The sequence below is a fragment of the Scyliorhinus canicula genome, chromosome 12 (genome assembly GCF_902713615.1).
Source record: "Scyliorhinus canicula chromosome 12, sScyCan1.1, whole genome shotgun sequence".
NCBI classification, from domain to species: Eukaryota; Metazoa; Chordata; class Chondrichthyes; order Carcharhiniformes; family Scyliorhinidae; genus Scyliorhinus; species Scyliorhinus canicula.
Window position 1 is genome coordinate 51255325 of NC_052157.1, and position 22954 is coordinate 51278278.

Sequence of the window (22954 nt, forward strand, 5' to 3'; positions counted from 1 at the left end):
TGATTGGAGGGTACCCAAGATGAGCTGGATAGCTCCAAGACACAATGGCAATCCTGGACAGTCAGCACAAGATGCTGAATTACACACCACCAAGGAAATTAAATCAATATAAATCTTTGGAAAACATGTATAAAACGCCACAAGCATCCTAAACATACTTGACACTTGAAGTCAGCACTTAAGATGCTGATATTGTGAAGTAATGACTTAACTCAGTACATTTTGACTGTGAAAAGGAGCAAAGTCAACAGCTGAAATAAGTCCCGACAAAGTAAAAGTTATGGTTTGCAACATTGTCAATGTGCAATGGTCCAGCTGCTACAAAAGGGGAACTGTCTCATAAACTTAAATATCAAATTTATTCACATTATAAGTTAGATTCGGAATGTCTCAGGGAGTTAGACATTCTCCTCTGTATGAGGCTGGTGACCCCCAGCTAACGCCCTGCTCTTCTAACTGGAGCACAGCTAGTCACGCGTGATTATCTGTTTCTTCATTCTAGTCCTGCCATTCACCTGCGCAGTTAAACAGGGTCGGTGCCATCAGAAATGCTGACGTGAACACACTTGCTTTTAGTCAAAGTAAAATGTCCTTTTGCTTGTAAAACACGCTTCAATCAAACTATGAAAACATTTTTTAAAATAAATTAAGAGTTTTCCAGCCTAGCTGGATGTTAGGCTGTCCTCTTTAAATCACCATGATAGCTGCTGTTGCTGAGGTTGAGTCTGTGTTTCTCCAGCCAGAGCTCTGCCAGCTGCTGTGTGGAACCATAGGTTGAGGCTTTGGAGGCCGTGCACATCTTAAGCTGTTTGGCTTCAAGGTTCGGGTCACAATATATTGAATGGTAGATATGAACAATTCCAACTTCCTGACTCCTGAACGGCTTTAAACCAACGTCAATGAATTTGTTGAAGAGATCTACATCCTCCATGCCCCAGCCCTGGATAGAGACATCAAAGCCACCGGCAAGCAGAAGGTCACTTTTGTAAACACAGGTGATCCCAAACCCATAGTGTCTCCAGAATCCGCTCTGTGTTGTGAAGGCATAATTGTCATTGGGGACTTTACCTGCCTGTACAATCTTTGGGTCATATTGGGTGAAGATAATGGGAAAGTATGCTCCTTCCCCTGGTACAGTATTATCCCTACAACGCTGCAGAAAGTCCACTGTAAAAATCAAGTCAACATCACAAAACAGAAGTAGAGATTCATTGCTAAATTGGGCAGAGCCAAGTTGCAGAGCCAGAGCCCTTGAAAACTCACCCGCCACAGGAAAAAGTTGCAATTCTACTTTGGGATATTTTATACGATAGTCTCTCATCAATTCTACTTGTTTAGTTTTGTCTGGATTGGAATCAGAGTTGAACAGCAAAATAACTAATTTGACATTTTGATTTGAAATCAGGCAAGTTCTTTCAAAGTTTTCCATGAATCTGGCAAACATTTCAAATCGGCCCAACAGTGGGACCAAGATGTTGATTTTCTTTTCTTTGGGCTCCATGGTCCCACCTTTAGTGGCCCCGAGTTGGAAAGGGACAAACATTTGGAGGGGATTAGCGAGAAAGGAGAGAGATTGCGAGTTACTGTCAATTTTGCTGGCCAAACCTTTAGCATCAATCTCTTCACATTCAGCAAACTGGATCTTGCTGAAGGTTTGCTGCAGGTAAGCATGTCTCCTCACAGGGACAGTCATCTTTTTGCCCTTGTGCTTTTTGTAGAGAAGAAGCAGGTCAAGTACATATTCTGCCCCATACATAGGGTTAACCCTTCGGTAACCATACTGAATCTCTTTGAAGTCAATGATCCGGCCTCTGCTCTTGGCGTTTGCGTTGATCATTTCCATCACCTGCATGATAATGTCATCGAAAGCTTGTTTCTGAGAGGACTCCATCCCTCTCCGTGGAGGCTGCCCGTCAAAAGCTGAATAAAGATATTTCCCCGTCAGGAACTCCCACTCCAGTACCTCTCCTCTGTGATGAGGTTGGAATCTCATGAAAGAAGGTGGGATTCCCAACTGAAGGTCGTCCTTATGAAGCTCAGAGTTACTGTATCTACCCATCAGCACAATCTCTCGATGAAGCTGGATAGTGCGATGACGAAGCTCCGCAATCTTGCGGCTCAGCATGTAGCTGTGGAGCCGGTACTGATATTCAGGGCTTTTGTTGGGGTGCAGAGTGATTGCCCGCTGAATCTTGCTGTTATGTAGATCTTGGATGTAGCCTTTTTTATTCGGTTCATAGTTTTCATAAAACAACTGCTGCATCTGTGTAAGTAAAAGGAAAAATACTCAAGACTAAGGATACAGATATCACACAATGTGCTTTCTCTGCCAGCCCCAAGATGCTAGTTCTGCCTCAATGTGGTACCAACCATTGCATCCCAATACCCACCCTAAAAGGTCACAGCTTGATTATTTGAGCATCAACACCGAGTACTGCAACATCCTGGGGGTTACCATTGATCAGAAACTGAACTGGACTAGCCATATAATGTGGCTACCAGGACAGGTCAGAGATTAGGAATCCTATGGCGAGTAACTCACCTCCTGACCCTCCAAAGCCTGCCCACCATCATCTACAAGGCACAAATAAGGGGTGTAATGGAATACTCTCCACTTGCCTGGACGAATGCAACTCCAACAACATTCAAGAAGCTCGCACCATCCAGGACAAAGCAGCCTGCTTGATTGCTCCCCCTTCCACAAACATTCAAACCCTCCACCACCGACAATCAGTGGCCGCTGAGTGTACCATCTACAGGATGCACAAACAGTAACTCACCCAGGTTCCTTAGACAGCACCTTCCAAACCCACGACCACTGCCATCATGAAGGTGAAGAGCAGCAGATACCTGGGAACTCCACCACCTGGAGGTTTCCCTCCAAAGTCACTCATCACCCTGATTTGGAAATATATTGCCATTCCTTCACTGTCTCTGGGGCAAAATCCAAAACTCGCTCCCTAACAGCACAGTGGTGCACCTATACATAGAACATAGAACCTCAAAGATTGCAGCAGTTCAAGAATGCAACACATCACCACCTTCTGATGGGCAACTAGGGATGGGTAATAAATGTTGGCCTAACCAGCGACGCCCACATCCCAGAAATTAATTTAAAAGCCTTCCAGCAGTGGGTTGAGGGGGGCCAGGGGAGGGTGTTGTCCTCACAGATTAATTCTTAGGCAGTGAGAGGGTCACCAAGAGTGAAACCCACAGCCAAACATTTCTACCCTGCCCATATATACACCATCAAATGGAACAACCTTAAATGGCTGCTCAGCAGAGAGAAAAAAACAGGACTCAAACCGAGGCTTTCTGGTCAAATCAGAGGAGTTACAAACTGAACAAGAAGTCACTGTTCAAAGCTGGTGCACTCACCATCAAATGTTGAATTGCTCCAGCTGCGAAAATAAGTGACAAGCTTTTACTGACTTTGCGAACCCAAGACATGGGAGTGTAAACAAGAATGCTGAGCATCGTTAACAGGACAACAGCAGAGGATTTGGTGCAGAGGAGGAAGTGCTGTCTTGCTTTTTGACACCAAAGTAATTTGTATTTAAAGCTTAGAACCTATAGCTAAGTGAAATTAATCATTTAAACGATATAAATTTAAATAAACTAGGAGAATTTAATTTTGAAAACTTCAGTAAGATTAAATATATTAAAACAAGGTTACGATGAGATGAGTGGAATTTTGCCAACCTGCTGCCTCATATGGGAGTTTGTTGAGTCGAGCATCTTAAAAAAAAATGCTGGTTAGGCCAGCATTTATTGCCCATCCCTGTTTGCCCTTCAGAAGGTGGTGATGAGTTGCTTCTTGAACCGCTGCAGTTCCTGAGGTGAAGGTACCCCACGCACTGTTAGATTTGCTTCATTAATGACCTTCCCTCCGTCATAAAAAGTCAGAAGTGGGGCTGTGTGCTGATGAATTGCGATACTGAAGCAGTCCATGTCCAAATGCGGTAAGACTTGGTTAACATTGGCCTGGGGACGATAGGTAGCAAGAAACGATCCTACCACACAAGTGCCAGGCCCAGCTCCAACCACCCTTCTCCCAAAAACCTGATGGTATTACCATCAACAAACTGCACACGATAAACACCATCTTCAAATTCCCCTCCAATCTACACACCATCCTGACTTGGAAATATATCGCCACTCCTTCATTGTCGGGGTCAAAACCCTGGAATTCACTCCCTAACGGCACTGAGTTTACCTATGCTATATGGACAGCAGTGATTCACCACCACCTTCTTGTGTGCAGTTAGGGATGAGTAATAAAAATGCTGGCCTAGCCAGCGACTTCCATGTCCCTTGCAAGGATTAAAAGAAATTGAAATAGAAAGATGAGGAGGAGTTGGATACGGATAATTGAAGTGAAAGGAGAAGTGGAAATTTGAAGCAAAGCTGATTACATTTTCAATTTAAAAAATAAATAAATTTAGAGTATCCAATTTTTTTTTCCCAATTAAGGGGCAATTTAGTGGGGCCAATAACATGACCTGCACATCTTCAGGCTGTGAGGATGAAACCCATGCAGACACAGGGAGAATGAGTGAGCTGGGTCCGGACCGAACCCGGGTCCTCAGCAATGTAGGCAACAGTGCTAACCCCTGCGCCACCGTGCCACCCTAAATTTTCAATTTCAAGGAAGCAACATGCTGGATCCAACAAAAGGGCAGGAAGAAAACCCGAATCGGACCGATAGGAAGAATGTTCACATTTCCCTCAAAAGGTAGAGGGCAAGAGCTGCCCAAACCTTAAGGCAAAATCAAGCCCACCTTCATTTTGTAACCTATAGGCAAAATACTTTGCTGGTTATTTTATAGAAAAGGAAAAAAACGATCAGTATGTCCAAACTTAACTAAACATGGGATATATGACTACGGTTTATTTTAACTTTCGCTATTTGAAGTTGTCACTAATTGAGGTGGTTTCACAAATGGAGATATAATTGATGCTGGGCGTTGTTCAATCTTTGCCACTCCCAGGTTTCTGGGGGCACAGACAACCCATTAAACTATTTAATGACTGTTCAGAAGGCAAACTTAGTTTTAAGGGATTTATATTTGTGTTGGTAAACATTAGAAATAAGGTCTAGTTTTAAGTGGGTTTCATTTAATGTTTCTGTCCCTGGGAAAACTGGTTATGTATATCTGGCAGTTGGTCAAGTTCCAAATATGCGATAGACTTCAATAATAATAATCTTTACTGTCACAAGTAGGCTTACATTAACACTGCAATGAAGTTACTGTGAAAAGCCCCGAGTCGCCACAATCCGGCACCTGTCTTGTGCCAAGGGGGCACAAGACAGGTAGGCTGGTGGACTAACCAGACATGGAGCAGATTAAATTTAATGCAGACAACAGAAGTGATTCCTTTTGGTAGAAAGAGCAAGGAGAACAAATACAGGATGGGATACAATCCGACCATCCAATTTGGGCCAAAGATAAGAATGATTGTGGCCTACTACACATGCAATCGGCGTTATTTACTGGAATTACACCACCAAGCAATATCCCATCCTCCATTGAGAGAATACTACCTGTAGTAAAGTAACTAGAGGAAAGGGATGTATTGATTAAAACATACAGCTCAATGAATAGTCAAGTTTGGCCTGTGAAAAAAGGAAATGGCACATGGCACCTGACCGTCAACTACAGAAAGGCCAACCCGTGTATTGATAAGAAAGCTCCTTTGGTGGCTGACCCTTCCACCATTTTAATGCCCTAACACCAGAACTTGAGCGGTTTTCAGTTATAGACAGGGCCAATGGCTTTTGGTCAATTCCACAAGCAGAGGAGGTGCAGCCATGATTTGCCTTTGCCATTCAACAGCAACAATACACCTAGTCAAGACTATCACAGGGTTTCCATACAGCCATACTGTTTCACATGACTTCACAGAACCATTTGAGGGAACTGCCCGAATTGCCCTCCACCATTATCCAGTATGTAGATGACATTTTGTTGGCCACCATTGAAGAAAAGGATCATGAGAGAGACTTGTGTTCTTGCAGACCATCTCAACCGGAGAGGACATAAAGCCAACATGGCCAAAGCACAAATTGCCCAACATGAGATTGTCTACTTAGGCCAGAAGATTTTGAAGGGCACGAGAACTTACCCTGGATAGAACAGAAGCAATTCGGGCTGCCAAAGAGCCCACCACAGTCCAAGACCTGAGATTATTTTTGGATGTGTAACTTTAACAGAAATTGGATTGATTCATACACGCAGTTGGCACAACCATTGAATGATCTTTTGAAGGGAAATCGGAAATCAAAAGAGGTCGTCCTTACAACAGAACAGAAAGAAGCCTTTGTGAATCTGAATCAGGCCTTGTGCTCAGTACCAGCTCTAGGAATTCCAAGTAACAGGAAACCATTCACCTTATTTGTCCACGAGAAAGATGGATGCATGACAGCAGCCCCAGCCCAGTAACATGGGGATCAACAGAGACCAATTCGGTACTATTCCAGAAAATTGGACACAGTAGCCCTCGGATGGGGAAGTTGTCCGAGAGCCACTTGTCAGGCCGTAACGGCTACTACAAGTATTGTCCTAGACCAGAAACTGACCATTAAATGCCCTCATACAGTTCATGCATTACTCTCAATGAATAGAGTCACACAAGTCACCTCAGCGCGATAGACCAGATGGACAACAGCTGCGAAAGAAGTCGCCTCACAATGCAATTCTCCAGATCTACAGACTGCAAGTACGCAGCTGCTACAAAACCTACGTAAAATGCAAAGTGAGTGTTCACAAGAAGCAAAATGGACTGGATGGAAGCAGGTATCAAGTTCTGTGAAGATGGCATTTGGAGACAAGCAGAGACTGACAGACCAGTTGCACCACTGTCACTGATGCCCTTTTTGGCCCAACATATCCACTCATGGGGCACCTGGTCTCTTAACAGATGTTGGCTCGATTCAAGAGAACCCGGTAGGGTCGAGGATTTAAGAAATATTCCTAGGTGGCGGCAGACCACTGCACCACCAGTCAGAAGAAGAATTCAGGATCTAGAACATCAATGCCTCAGTTAAGAGCTCCTGCCCCTGTAGCCCATTCCAGCATATACAGGACAATTACCCTCCCATGTCAAAAACACATTGATGTCCTGAAAATAATGGGCAAGTTCTCCAGATAGGTAGAGGCCTTACAGGCCAGAAGAGCTACAGCTAGCTACACCACTAAGGTTCAATGCAAAAAACTATATTTTCAGATGGGGAGTACCAACCAGCATAGACTCGGACAACGGAACCCACTTTACAGGTGCTGTTTGCAAAGATGTTTGTAAGCTCTTGAACATACATTGCCCGTATTACCCACATTGTCAGGACAAGTGGAACGTATGAAACGGACTGAAAGAGCGATGATCAAAGTATCACCAAGAAGGAATGCCATGTCTCAAGCCTTACAATAGTCCTGTGCAGCATCAGAGTAACAACAAAGAGCCCCGGGCCCGGGTCCATTTGAAGTAATTACTGGCAGGCCCAAGTCCTTGCCAGGGACTATTGACTTACGAAAAGCCAACTGTCATCTGGTGAATGATGCATTACTGAAATATTGTCAGAACCTAACACATGCCGTCAGTTATGCTTCCTTACAGATATTGGCAGCGTGGGGTGACCCACCCGATTGCGGACACAACCTTGTGCCAGGAGTTAGAGTCTACGTGAAGAAACTGCAGAAGGAGCTGTTGGGGTCCAAGTGGGAGGGACCCTATCAGGTGCTGCTCACAACCCAAGCGGCTGCGAAGGTCCAAGGAAAGAAGCCCTGGATCCATGCCTCACATGTTATAAGAACATTAAGATTAAAGCTAATTTCTGTAAAGTGTTTTCTGCCATTTTGATTTTTTGTTGTCTTTTCAGTTAAACAGACCATGGCCAACCCACAAAGGCTCGCAAGGAGTTAAATGATAACACTTTTCTTTATATGTCCAAGGTGTATGCCAAAGATTTCAACGTTTCCAATTGTTGGATATGCAATGCTACTCTCACCCATTCAGGGGAAGACATTCCCTTTTAGTAAATCTGAAACAGTAGAATAAAAACACCACCCATTTTTCCCAAGCTCATGACTGACGTGAAATGCTGAGAACCTCAGGAGGATGCAGATATGGACCATGCACTCAGCACTTGTGGTTGAAGATGGTTGTAAACGCTTCAGCTCCTTCTTTCACACAGGCATGTCGGGTTGGGCTTCCTCCATCATTGAGGATGAGGATTGTTGTTATTTATGGAGCTTCCCCCTTCTCTAGTTAGTTATTTAAATTGTCCACCTCCATTCACTACTGGATGTTGCAGACTGCAGACCCTTGATCAGAACTGTTGGTTGTAGGAATCGCTTAGCTTGGTCTACTGCCTCTAATTTAAAATGATAATTTTTGCTTAAATCTCTGCATGGCCTCACTCCTTTTAATCTTTACTTGGTAGCTGGAGTTAATTTAGTTACAAAGTCCCCGATTTTCTTCAGCTAACATTCTAAGAAAACAGCTGGAAAATATATCCAGCCAGGGGTCAGAGCCAAATCTCCAGAATGGTGATGTTGGATATTATTGGCCAGAATAATGGCTCCCAACAAATGGAAGAATGTGTGCTATTGACAAAATAGACAAAATAATCATAATAACCTGGGAAGGCAGGCAGGCAGGCTGGACAATACATCAACATTTTACTTGATGCTTTAAGTTTAATTTGTGATGGGGCAACACGTAGGCATAATGGTTAGCATTTCTGCCTCACGGCGCCGAGATCCCAGGTGCGATCCCGGCTCTGGGTCACTGTCCGTGTGGAGTTTGCATATTCTCCCTGTGTTTGCGTGCGTTTCGCTCCCACAAACTAAAGATCTGCAGGCTAGGTGGATTGGCCACGTTAAATTGCCCCTTAATTGGCAAAACTTAATTGGCTTAAATTTTTTAAAAAAGAAAAAAGTTTCATTTGTGATTTGTTTTCAGTTGAGGCAGCACCACTTTTAAGAGGCTGCCCCCTTTTATTTTGTCCCTCAAGCTTACTTAATTTTAACAAAATAGTTGGACCCACGTCAAATAGGCAGTCAGCATCTTTAAATGTCAGGAAACTAGGTGGACCTCTTACTGGTCCTGTGTGCCCTCCTCAAGGTCAGGCTCCCCCTTTAACCTTCTCATCCCAGCCTCTCAAAACCAGCCCCCATACCCCCTAGCCAGGGCCTGCCTGCAAGACACTGGTGATACTACAGATTATCTCAGAGTTCAGGTCCTTTTTGCCAAATCAGGTTCCAATTCCAGCAGTGGTCATTGATTTTAGTTGGTTTGTTACAGTAAAAGATTTAAGAAGTAAAATCTTGTCCAATGGCTTTCTTTCCATTGGCACTGTAGGGATTGCTCTCTTCTTTAGTCAGTCATCGACTCTATGGTGATTGTAACAGTGGCAATAATGGAACATGACTCCAAACTTGACCTAGCAACATTCAATGAACACACAGGGGCCTGTTGCAATTTTCCCTCCAAGCTGCAACCCGCACGGTTCCCGAACAGCCTAAGCACAAGTTAGACACTTCACCATGCAAAAATAAAATATAATGGTTCCGTGACAAAAAAAAACAAAAACAGACAGGAGATGGGAAGTGTACAGCATGCAAAGACACATAAAAATAATGTCAAATTCTGTCCAATCTCTGGAGTGGGAGAAGTGGGTATACCAAGTTTTAACGTTGGCAGTCTCAGGAATAAGTTTCTTTCAGGAGAGAAAAGCTACAGTATCACAGTGGTCTGGTTCAACATGGCACAAGTAGTAATATGCATTACTACAGGTCGAAAAAAATTGCAGAAGTTCAGTTGGTTTTTACATGAAAGCAAATGGAGGAACGCGTGCAGAAACCCTGGAAATAGTTAGGATGAGGCAAAGAAAACTGTAAATATCAGACACCAAAACCAGGAGGGGCGAATTGGACAGAGTACCCTGGGGTGAAAAGGAAGCCGGTATAGGAGCAGACAGCTCATTGTGAGATGCACAAGGTGCTTACAGTCCAGGGCAGCGCAGTGGTTAGCACTGCTGCCTCACAGTGCCGAGGACCTGGGTTCGATCCCGGCCCCAGGTCACCATCCGTGTAGAGTTTGCACATTCTCCCCGTGTCTGCGTGGGTCTCACTCCCACAACCCAAAAAGCTGTGCAGGGTAGGTGGACTGGCCACACTAAAATTGCCCCTTAATTGGGGGAAAAAAAAGAGTTGGCAAGATTTACATATTCCCAATCTGTTGACTGCATTTCAAATGTATGTTAAGCTGATGGTACCAAGTTTGAATTTGCGTTCTCTTCCCATACCATTTCATTTTTCAGTCTATGAAGGTAATTTCCCAGACAAAGAATTTGAAGTGTTTCTGGTCTCAGGCCCAGGACAGAGACTTGTGATTCTTCTCTGCTCTACGTTCAGCACCTAACTGTCTCACTCATATCTCAGTGACCAGAGCGCCCAACAGTTTGATCACAACTCCCTCTGACTTGCATCACTTCGACTATGTAGCTCATTGTGTTGATTGGGGCTGCTCATATAGACAGCAGCTTTTAGGGTGGATATGACGGAACAACTAGGTGATGGTCGATTAGAGTCTGAGACACTGACAACAACATAGTAGACTAAAAATCATAGGAATACAAGGCCATTCAGCCTCTCAATCTGATCACAGTAGATCTGCTAGATCTAATGCCTTCAACCCACTTTGACTCCACAACTCTTTTTTTTGTTTCCCCAATGTCTGTCAATCTCAGTTCTGAAGCTTTCAGTCAAGTTCCAGCCTCGGACAGCAACTCCCAGATTTCTAATACCTTCTGTGCGAATTACGATCTGATATCACTCTCAAAAAAGGTATAGTTCTAGAATAACTTAAATTTACAGAAGAGCATTTAACATATCAAAGCATGTCCAAAGGCACTTAAAAGCAAGAGCCACCAAGGAAGAGATCTGAAAAGATTACCAAAATCTAACCAAGAGGTGAGTTTTAAGAAGCATTTAAAAGAGCAAAAAGGGAGAGCAACAGAAGTTTGTGGGAATTCCAGAAGTTATGGTCAAGGCAGTTGAAAGCTCAAATTTTAAGGTTGGGCCCCTTTGATCCGAATTTGCTGCAGCACAAGAGGAATCATTTCCACCTACCTCCTGTAAGTATCATAAACACTTCACTTAGATAAACCTTTAATCTTCTAAATTGAAGGGAATACAAACCTAGGCTATGCAATCTGTCCTCAATTAACTCTAGTAACATTCTGGTTCATCTGCTTTCTTTCCAATGCAAACATATCCTGCCCAGAACTGAACAAAATCAGAGTTTTGGTTAATGCGGAAAGAGACAAATTCAACAGAAACATTTAACTTTTATGAGGTAGCCCATGTGGGGTTACGAGGCTAAGCGAAAGAAAATTAACTGGACAGAAGTATTAGAGCAGAAGGAAAGGGCATGGTGTTTAGAAATACTACTAGTAAGTACGTAAAATGCCATTGTCCCTGATGACCATCAGCTGCTGCTTTTTTGAGGGGGAGAGCTGACTGAGCTCAGTGGAATTTTTTGAGGGCATTACCAGTGCGGTGAGACAACGGGGAGCCAATGGATGTGGTATATCTTGATTTCCAGAAAGCTTTTGACAAGGTGCCACACAAAAGGTTGCTGCATAAGATAATGATGCATGGCATTAAGGGTGAAGTAGAGGATTGGTCAATTAATAGAAAGCAAAGAGTGGGGATTAATGGGTGTTTCTCTGGTTGGCAATCAATAGCTAGTGGTGTCCCTCGGGGATCAGTGTTGGACCAACAATTTACATAACTGATTTGGAGTTGGGGACCAAGTGCAATGTGTCCAAGTTTGCAGACGACGCTAAGATGAGTGGTAAAGCAAAAAGTGCAGAGGATACTGGAAGTCTGCAGAGAGATTTAGATAGTTTAAGTGAATGGGCTAGGGTCTGGCAGATGGAATGCAATGTTGACAAATGTGAGGTTATCCATTTTGGTAGGAATAACAGCAAACGGGATTATTATTAAATGATAAAATATTAAAACATGCTGCTGTGCAGAGGAACCTGGGTGTCCTAGTGCATGAGTCGCAAAAAGTTGGTTACAGGTACAACAGGTGATTAGGAAGGCGAATGGAGTTTTGTCCTTCATTGCTAGAGGGATGGAGTTTAAGACTATGGTGGTTATGCTGCAAATTATAAGATGTTAGTGATGCCACACGTGGGAGTATTGTGTTCAGTTTTGGTCACCTTACCTGAGAAAGGACGTACTGGCGCTAGAGGGTGTGCAGAGGAGATTCACTAAATTAATCCCAGAGTTGAGGGGGTTGGATTACGGGAAGAGGTTGAGTAGACTGGGACTGTACTCGTTGGAATTTAGAAGGATGCGGGGGGGGGATCTTATAGAAACATATAAAATTATGAAGGGAATAAATAGGATAGATGCGGGCAGGTTGTTTCCACTGGCGAGTGAAAGCAGAACTAGGGGACATAGCCTCACAATAAGGAGAAATAGATTTAGGACTGAGTTTAGGAGGAACTTCTTCATCCAAAGGGTTGTGAATCTATGGAATTCCCTGCCCAATGAAGCATTTGAGGCTCCTTCATGAAATGTTTTCAAGACAAAGATAGATAGTTTTTTGGAGAATAGAGGAATAGAGGGATCTGGTGTTCGGGCGGTAAGTGGATCAGTCATGATCTCACTGAATGGCGGAGCAGGCTTGAGGGGCCAGATGGCCTACTCCTGCTCCTAGTTCTTATGTTTTCACACCGCCAGGGATCCGGGTTCAATTCCAACCTTGGGTGACTGTGTGGAGTTTGCACTTTCCCCCCCGTGTCTGCGTGGGTTTCCTCCGGGTGCTCCGGTTTCCTCCTACAGTCCGAAGATGTGCAGGTTAGGTGGATTTGGCCATGCTAAATTGCCCCTTAGTGTCCAAAAGGTTAGGTGGGGTTACTGGGATAGGGTGGAGATGTGGGCCTAGGTTGGGTACTCTTTCCTAGGGTGGGCTGAATGGCCTCCTTTTGCATTGTAGGGATTCTATGGTGGTGATTTAACCCGAGGGTCACCACACCTCAGGTGAGGAGAAAGATTGAGAAGGCGAGGCCTTTCCGCCAGTACAGGGATAGAATCCACAATGTTGGCCTCGCTCTGCATCACAAACCAGTTGTCCAGCCAACTGAGCTAAACTGGCCTCCGGAATACTACACAGGACAGGACACAATAGGTACCAGCCATTTGGGAAAGAGGGAGACTATTCATAACATGGATACAGGGAAATGATGCAACAAGAGAAAGAAATGAATCAGAAATGAGAGCAAAAAAGAAACTAAAGTTAGAGAAGAATTGCCAAGAATTTCTATAAATATACTGACAGGAAGCAGGTGAGAAAGGAAATGCTGGAAGATGCCACCATGGAAGAGTAAATACAGAAATGGAATTATTTGTACTCTTGAAACCATGGACCTCCTCCCAAACAAGTTGTACTGCCAAGAGAGGATGAAGAAAACGCCAAAGAAATCTCAGATCAAAGATTCATCAACAGGCTGAAGAGATTGAATATTAAAGGAAAGCACACCAGGCCTAAATGGAACTCAGAAGGGGGGGGGGGGAGAAGAGGAGAACTAAACTGGTAAATGATCATGGCCTTGCTGCTATTAAAGGAATCAGAATCACAATTAGTGTCTACGGTTTGAAAAGATTTAAAACCAAGCTTAAGAGCCATGGGATACCCTGATATCTCACTCAAGAGCCCAATATCAGTTGTAAAAGTATTAGAAGGGTTGTCCCAAGAGTGGGTAAGTGATGGCAGTAGGGAGTCAGCGGACATGGGAAAATGGTCTACAGTTCACAAATTTACTGCAGTGGTTTGAGGAAATAACAGACCAACCATGGATAATCTTGGATCTTAGTTAGGATATAGATATTGTGCCATTCAAGAGGTTAGTCTACAAGGTTGGCTGGCATGACCTAGGAAGTAGATCCAGGAGTGATTCAAGGCCACATTACTTTTGAGAGAACGGCTAATTTTGGAACACCTCAAGGGGAAGGCCGTACAAACAAGTAGTTTAGGCATTTTAAGATAATTGTCTCTTTATTTCAACCTAAAATTGGACAACTGCTACACACCAGGAAAGCTGCAACTTTCCAATCAAGTGTTTCTAGCTTTTTAAAAAATAAATTGAAGGCATGTGGCTGGACAGCATTTATTGCCCATCTCTAATTGCCCTTGAGGTGGTGGCGGCGGTGAGCTGCCTTCTTGAACTGCTTGCAGTCCATGTGGGGTAGGTACATCACAACGCTGTTAGGGAGGGAGTTCTAGGATTTTAACCCAGCGACTAACCTGCTGCCAACTGAAGTTCTAGTTCAATTTGTCAGGTCAAATCAAATTCTGAAAAAGTATTCCAATGATTTCTGCTACTCACTAGCTCAGGACTGGCTGCTGATTGTTCAGTTTTAGGCTTCTTACACTTTATTGGCTGAACCAGACTTTTGATTGGGAATTTAACAACTCATAAATCCTATTTTTAGATGATTGCTAATTTTTGTCCATCTGATGGGGATTGTACGAACGCATGGGGGGAAAAGGTGGAGGAGAAACAGACCCATATTCCTGAAAGCAAATCACATCGACAGGAGAGAATGTGCTAGAGAAGTGGGAGTGAATTCCAGCAATTGGGGTTTAACAACAGCCAATTAACAAATTGCAGTCAATTAAGCAATTAATTACATTTCTTTGAAAAGGTTCTTCACACTGCTATAATTTGAAGATTACATCACTAAAATATTTTTTCAAATAAAAATTCATTATAATCAGTAAATGTATCCCTATCACCCACTCTCCAGTAATATTTCCCCCTCGTGTTACCATTTAGATAGTAGACTGCACCCTAGTGAGACTCTGCAACCATTCTGCGGACGTTTTTGCCTTCCAGACACAGAAATTGGGGGTTTACAAGCAAATGCTAACTTGAGACACCTTTGATGTGACCGTCTAGACCATTTCCCAATGGGATAAAGAAGTGTTTAAACCATGGGTTCTCAACCGGGGTCCACATGGACCCTGTTACTGTAACAGAACCATAAAGGGGCAGGACACTTAAAAACTTCATTTTAAAGTTATCTGTGCAGCAGGATTCCATACAGCCCATGACCAACACCAACCAGGTGTTCATACCCCACAACCGGCCGAGCAATTCTATATCTTCCACAAACTACTGCACAATTCCTTCTAATAGCCTGTCCTCTAGCTCACTATGAGTAATGTTAAATCCACCAGCATTCATTCCAACAGCACCTCTCCAGCGCAGTAACACCAAACCAGAGTAGTTGGGAATAGGACCAGCTAAAGCCAATGTGACTGGAGAGCATTGCTGCAGATATGGTAAATATATTTTATGAATGGGTGATCGAAAGCAGGAGGGGCTGGGCGAATGGCAGACATTAAATTTGGAGATTAACATAGTTTAGTAGCTCAATGCGTGGAAGACCCCATTTAGTGCGACCTGGCAGTTGAGTGGGAAGAGTCTGTCTGTGCTCCCAGTGACTGATGCTTCAATTCCCATTAACGTAGCAGAGTTGGTTGTCAAAGCTGTGACATACATCGCTGCTAAAGGAGTATAGGGCCTTCTGCAAGAAATGGCCTTGGATTTTTTTTTTTTTTTAATTAGCAGATGTGTAAGTTTGAAGGCAAGTTAATCCCAAATCTTACACTTACTCTTTCCCTGCACCCTCATGTTGAGAGACTGGGCACAAGATTTCACCCCTACCCTCAACTGGATGGGCATCATTGTTCGCATGGATACACACCAGTGTCACAGGCCACAGCCAGCGTCACTTATATGCATCCCACTATTGTCATGGAACTGACTGCCACTCGTGATCCATAGTGAGTACTCAATCTGTTGATTTGTTGCATTATGTTGGAGCTAGACATATTGGTGTCTGTTGGGACATTAGTGTAGGTGAATAAAAAGTATTTCACGGAGTTCTGCAGACTGTACTTCAGCTCCATTAAGGCCCAATTTTAATGGATACACTCCGTTAAAAAGAGCTTGGGCGAGAAGGTTTTCAGTTTTAAAATGTCTTGCGTGTAACAGCAACAATCATCCAAACATTAACATGCAGAAAATTCTTTGGAATAAAACTGGAATGGGAAGGGGTGTGGAATCTATTTCTCCACAGATAGGACAAAATCAGACTGAATACAAACTGTGTCTCGGCAATGGGCTGCAAGTGTGGAGTCTATTTACAAATGAAGAATGTTACCAAACAGCATGGTGGCACAGCGGTGGCATTGCTGCCTCACAGCACCACGGACCCAGGTTCAATTCCGGCCTTGGGCGACAGCCTGTGTGGAGTTTGCACATTCTCTCCGCGTCGGCATGGGTTTCCTCAGGGTGCTCCAGTTTCCTCCCAAAATGTGCAGGTTAGGTGAATTGGCCACGCTAAATTGCGCCTTAATATCCAAAGATGTGCAGGTTGCGGGGGAAAGAGGACCTGGATGGGATGCTCTTTAGGAGGGTCAGTGCAGACCCGATTGGTCGAATGGCCTCCTTCTGCACTGTAGGGTTTCTATGATTCTAGTGTCTTGTGCCAAATTGCAACGGCGCTGATAGAAAATGTATCAATTAGAAACGGCTTTCCAAAGTTATACAATTAACCAGAGTCACAGTACCCAATACAAACCGAGTAGTATGTAATTGAGAGACTTCTCAACAGTTACTTCTGTTATCATTGTAAATATTAGTGCCCCAAAGGTTGTTTTGGCCTTCCCCCTTCCACCCATAAAAGGTTCTTTTCACACAAGTCTCAGATGGAGTTATGGATTGCTCCCCTTGAGCAAAGAAACAGAATCTGCTGGGGGGGTGCAGAATTAGCAAGGAATGTGCAGTTTACTACACTCAGTGTGTCAGGAGCACATGTACAGAAAGTGCCTTGTTTTTGGTTGCAATGCACAAGGTCAGTTTGTGCCAAGTAGAACACGGAGACTCCAGTACCCTACACCTCAATTAGTGCAGCTCCCTTTTCCAGGTACCTTTGGAGCATTTCAGAGAATACAAACAGTTTGGCGATTTTTCTTGATGACTCATTAAATAAGCATGAAGGAACAGATTGCACTGCGAGGTCCAGCCACTAGAGTCCCATAGGTTTTACAAAGTGCCAGATTTAATGAAGAGTTGGCAAAGAATTATACAAATCAGTTAAAGCCTCGATAAACGATGACTGTTGCAAGGATAGAAAAACTCCACTTATCTGCGAAGGCAGCAGCAACTTGGAAGTTGTTGTGAAATGTTGGGGCTGTCAATTAACTGGACAGGATCTTTTTAGACATTATAGGTAAAGAATACGAGATTAAACGGGCTGGGTTTTATTAGAGAAAGTTACACAAACAGTAATGTGAATAGTTTATATGTTATTACAGACAGAACTTTGATTAGTACGCTGCTTCCAAACTTGATCCAAAACAGGAGGTTTTCCCCATTCAAACTAACGGTCCATGTGACATGAAAGAGAAAATGCTGGAATATCTCAGCAGGTCTGGCAGCATCTGTAGGGAGAGAAAAGAGCTAACGTTTCGAGTCCGATGACTTTTTGTCAAAGCTGACAGACAAGAGAAAGTGGGCCCATGTGACATTACTTGTCCTGCCAATCTTGTCCACACCAACCTCAACATAATGTTCCAGTTCGCTGACTGCATCACTGAACTGGCGCAATGGCTCTTGCAAACTGGAGGGGGTCCTTTCAAAGTACAGATAGCAACCCTGGAAACTTAGTAATAAACTCCCTGCTGTGTATTGGCTAGTAAAATCTCACACCAATGATCTGACTTTAGTGAAGTCCATTTAATGAAGCATGACAATTATTTCAAAATACACAAAATAATTACTCTGGTCCATAGCGAGACGTGTCTTGCCCTCAACTATGCCACAGGAGCTCGAATTGGGTCCAAACTTCCAACAAGGCTGTCATCTTTGCACTTGATCACGTTATTGTCATTCGCTATTTTCTGACGAGCAAACCTGCTGGATGTTATAGTTGAGAAGTACCTTGCTAAAATCCTGGCCAATATCTAATTATTAACCAGGGGTTGGTTCAGCACACGGGGCTAAATCACTGGCTTTTAAAGCAGACCAAGGCAGGCCAGCAGCACGGTTCAATTCCCGTACCCCGAACAGGCGCCGGAATGTGGCGACTAGGGGCTTTTCACAGTAACTTCATTTGAAGCCTACTCGCGACAATAAGCGATTTTCATTTTTTTCATTTCATAATGGTCAAACGCATCCATGTCAGAAAAGGACAGCAGCTAACAACTGGCTAACAACATTGAACCTGCCCCTCCAATTTGGATCCTTCTATTCTTATAAAGTCTCCCACACCAGAAATAACCCTTTTTGCTGTTAAAAAAGTTGTGTGCCAGGACAACTTTTCAAAGGATCCCTTGCACCCCTGCCCACTAAGAAAAGCTACAGCTGCATAGGGAAACAATTGTTAATGCTTTGAAGACAAATTAACTGTAAAATTGACATACTTTTAGAGATATAAAATGGGTTGTTTTCCCATGCAAGTTTATTAAAGCAGCTCCTCAAGAGTCTCTGTATCAGTACCACACTTAGGTTGACTTTTACTCTCAAGGGGATGACCTAGATGTAAGATTCTGGGGCCAGAAACCCAAACCCTGCATCTCATATAAATCTCATCAACAAGTTAACAAATTGCCATCACCAGCACAGTAGTACCACATTACTAATTTGTTAGATAGGCAAAATGTCCTGTTATTGGAGAATACCACATGGTACTGCTGTACCACATGAAACAATTCGCTGACACAGGTCACAGTATCTTTCACAGCAATGCAGGAATAAATAGGAAGCCAGCCAGCCATCTCCGCCATTTAACAAGATCACAGCTCAGTGACAAGATCTGTACCTCAACTCCATCCAGCCCTTATTGCTCGGTCTTTAAAGACTCAACTGACCTGCAGCATGCACAGTCCTTCATGGGAGATTTCCAGATTTCTAGAACCTTTTGTATGACAAGTACTCGCTGATTTCTCTCCCTGCATTAATTTTAAAGATCATGTCTCTATGCTCTGTTACTATCACAATTAAAACGGAATTATATTTTTCCCCATTTTGATGCAGTGAAAGATTTGAATAGTGAAAGCAAATTAAAGACGACGGGTTGTTTGTCACCGAAAAATAAATTCATTACTCACGTTTGCAAATCTAAATAAGTCAAATTGAAGCACTAGATTAAAGTTAAAATGTAAGCATTCAGTACAAGTGGAGCGACTGTCAGAGAGCCCGAGGACAAAGTGTCTTTCACTTCTAGCTAGTGAGAAACTGCATGCACACACAGACTGTGAAGAGTGTTTTCACTGGGTTCCAAAATAAACAGAAGGCCAAGGGTTGAAGTTTTGCAAGATCATTAATGAAGATGCTGGCATACATGAGATTAGTCGCGTTATGAAATCCGTTATGTGAAATATGTAATTTGCCAAATTTACAAACTTGAATGAGGGAAGGTAAAGCACGAGACATAAACGACCAATTTTTGAAATCAATTAACACTTGAATCCCCAAATAATCTCTGTGCCATCTAATCAGCAGGAGTCAATTTGCTTGATATGGAATTTTGTCTATCGTCCAGTCAACAACTAACTGTTGGATAAATCCGCTGGTTTAGTATAAATGTAGTAACTAGTGCAAAAATTGTAATTATTAAAATGTGGGAGGAGGGCACATGAATCACACACCACAGACTGCATACACAAATATACACAAAATATTTTAAAGATCTGCTTATAACTCCTGTTACAGCAACAAAACAGGAAAGTGTTTTTGAATCAATCTGAAGGGCAGACAGCGAAAAACGTGGAAATCAAGAGTAAGGAGCATGGTTGAGAAACAACCACACACACTCCTGAAACATAGAAACTAGGAGTAGGCTATTTGGCCCTTCAAGTCTGCTCCCCCATTCAACCAGGGGCTGGTTTAGCACAGGGCTAAAGAGCAGGCTTTTAAAGCAAACCAAGGCAGGCCAGCAGCACAATTCAATTCCCGTACCAGCCTCCCCGAACAGGCGCCGGAATGTGGCGACTAGGGGATTTTCACAGTAACTTCACTTGAAGCCTACTTGTGACAATAAGCGATTTTCAATATGATTATGGCTGATGCCAGATTCCCGTTTCTCCCCATACCCTTTGATGCCATTAAAATCTTTCTTAAATACATTCAGGGAAGAGAATTCCACAAGTTCACTACCCTCGAGTGTTTTCCTCATTTCAGTCCTAAATGGTCTACTCCGTGTCCTGAGACCGTGTCCCCTGCTTCTAGATTCCCCAACCAGCGAAATCATCCTCCCTGCATCTAGTCTGTCCAGCCCTGTTAGAATTTTATATGTTTCAATCAGATCTCCTCTCATCCTTCTAAACTCCGGTGAATACAGGCCCAGTCGAACCAATATAGGACAGTCCCGCCAACTCCGGTATCAGCCTAGTGATCCTCTGCTGCTCTCCCTGAATGGCAAGTATATCCTTTCTTAGGTAAGGAGACAAAAAACTGCACACAATACTCCAGTTGTTGTCTCACCAAGGCCCTGTATAACTGCAGTAAGAAAATTCCTACTTCTGAACTCAAAACCTCTTGCAATGAAGGCCAACATACTCTATGCCTTCCAATTGCTTCATGCACCTCCCTCTCCACTTTCGCTGACTGGTACAAGGACACCCAAATCCCTTTGTACATTAACACGTCCCAATATAATCACCATTGAAATAAAACTCTTCCTTTTTGTTTTCCACACCAAAGTGTACAACTTCACATTTAGCCACGTTGTTCAGCCCATGTGTTTGCCCACTCACTCAACTTGTCCAAATCACCCTGGAGTCTCCTTGCATCTTCACAACTCTTGCCCAGTTTTGTGTCAACAAACTTGGGAATGTTACATTTGATTCCTTCATCCAAGTCATTTATATACATTGTGCACACCTGGGGCCGAAGCACCGATCCCTGCGGTACCCCACTAGTCACTGCCGGCCACTCAGAAAAAGCCTCAATTAATCCCACTCTGTTTCCTGTCTGTCGACCAATTCTCAATCCATGTCAAAATGTTACCCTCCATGTCATGTGAAAACGAGAATACAGATAATATCAGTTTCTCGTGCAACTGGAATTTCTCATGTTCAATTCAAGACTTTACATATATTTCATAACTAATGCAAAATACTGCGGAAGTTGGAAATCTGAAATAAAGCAGAAAATGCTGGAAATGTTCAGCAGATCAGGCAGCATTTGTGGACAGAGAATTAATGTTGTGAGTCAATGACATTTCTAATGGCCCCATCTAAACGGCCTGTGTTGGATCAGATTTCTTTGGCCCGAACATTGGTGTGACTGTCCTGGAGGCACAGTTGCCATGATGCCTCCAAATTTTCCCAAGAGTGCTCTATCTGTACCATAGGAATGACAAGGAAGAGTGCCTTTATGTATATAATGAGAAGCTCAATTTCAATGTCAGAAATTTACTGCTGAAAAACAGTTACATATACACAGTCCTAGACTGGGTCGCTAGCCTGCATGGTGTTCTGGCCTGAGCAACCACCACACTGGGAACCCCAAATGCGACCACAGGGAAGCCTAGACAAACGTTCTGCTTCAACATTATGGGGTGGGTGTGATCTTAACCATACAGTGGGGAGACACAAAAAACTGAGACTGCTGGTAACATGGTACGATGTGAACTGGAATGTCTAGTCAGGCAATAAGTTGCAATGGAAGAGGGAAAATTAGGAATTTTTACCTTTGCTCTCAATCTTGAACACCAAACTCCCCAAATTGTGTGTAGAGTATTGTTACACTGCTACGCATCAACCGTTCAACATCTATTGCACAAAACAGTTAGATAAACTCTGGCTGTATTTTGTGCTGCATCTAACCTGGTTTAGTCCCTACTCAAGTAAACATCTTTAGAAAGTGAGTGCAAAATGTTAATTACATTAATCCAGGACAGCAACAAGTTCAAGTCAAACTCCCACAACATGTATGCTGGATAACACGTGTAGAGGACAGAGCAGAATCCCATCACTATTCAGAGTGAGAGTGGGGTCTGTCTGCTGCACTTCTGCCCCAAAACGACTGTCACAATTCTGGCTCTGTCTTTGCTACAACTCACTCATTGGCACGCTACCCACTGCATAAACGGAGCAAGATAAAGGACCCCAGAATAATGTAAATGCACTGTTACAAACAGGAGTTTGGCACCAATTTTCTACAAATTGGACAGATTACTTGTCTGAAAAGTAAGTCAAATCACTGGCTCCCCCACCCCAGGCACCCTAATCACCGGCTCCCCCACTCTCTGCAGCCAAACCACTGGCCCCCCAACCCTGCAAATCTCCCACTCCCAGACTGTCACAATTAATACCTCCAAACCTATGATGTTCCCTTTACAGAATCCAAAAGCCACATCCAGCTGCCCGGAATAATGGTAGTCTTGGAGATGACGGGCTGGTGCTGGAGAAGTGGGTGCCTCGAAAGCTGAAATTTGATGCAATGTTCCTTTTAACAGAAAGTGCGGAATACAAAACAACAGCAGTCATCAAAATAGCATTTAGTGTTCATTGAACCAGACGTAACAGCAAGATTTCTCCTCAATTTCAAGAATGAAGAGACACCGGAACAGATTTGAGAAACATGAAAACAGCTAAATGGGAGGAGGTGCAGCAGAGGCTTGTGATATCACAGAGCAGAACCAATGGAACAAAGATATCCCCACTGGGTCAATCCAACATACCAAATACAAGGGTTCCGCCCAAGCTGACAAATCGAGCAGGTTGATTGGCATGCAGAGAGCATTAACAGTCCCCTGCACACAGCCCCCACCCCCAGGCCCTCAAAAGGTAGAGAGTTGTGAAGTGAAAAGACTGGAGAAGAACAAGCAAATGTCAGACTTTACTACAAAAAAAAGGAAAA

The 22954-nt window shown here is 43.4% G+C and overlaps 1 protein-coding gene across 1 annotated transcript in view; it reads right to left on the reverse strand.

The window, feature by feature from the left end:
* Window positions 1-340: 340 nt before the first annotated feature.
* chsy1 (chondroitin sulfate synthase 1) overlaps window positions 341-22954 on the reverse strand; it is a 28495-nt gene continuing 5881 nt past the window's right edge. The window contains exon 2 of the mRNA XM_038813625.1: window positions 341-2263. Within this exon, the coding sequence (XP_038669553.1) occupies window positions 674-2263 (1590 nt within the window). The 3' untranslated portion in view covers window positions 341-673. The remainder of the gene's footprint in view (window positions 2264-22954) is intronic.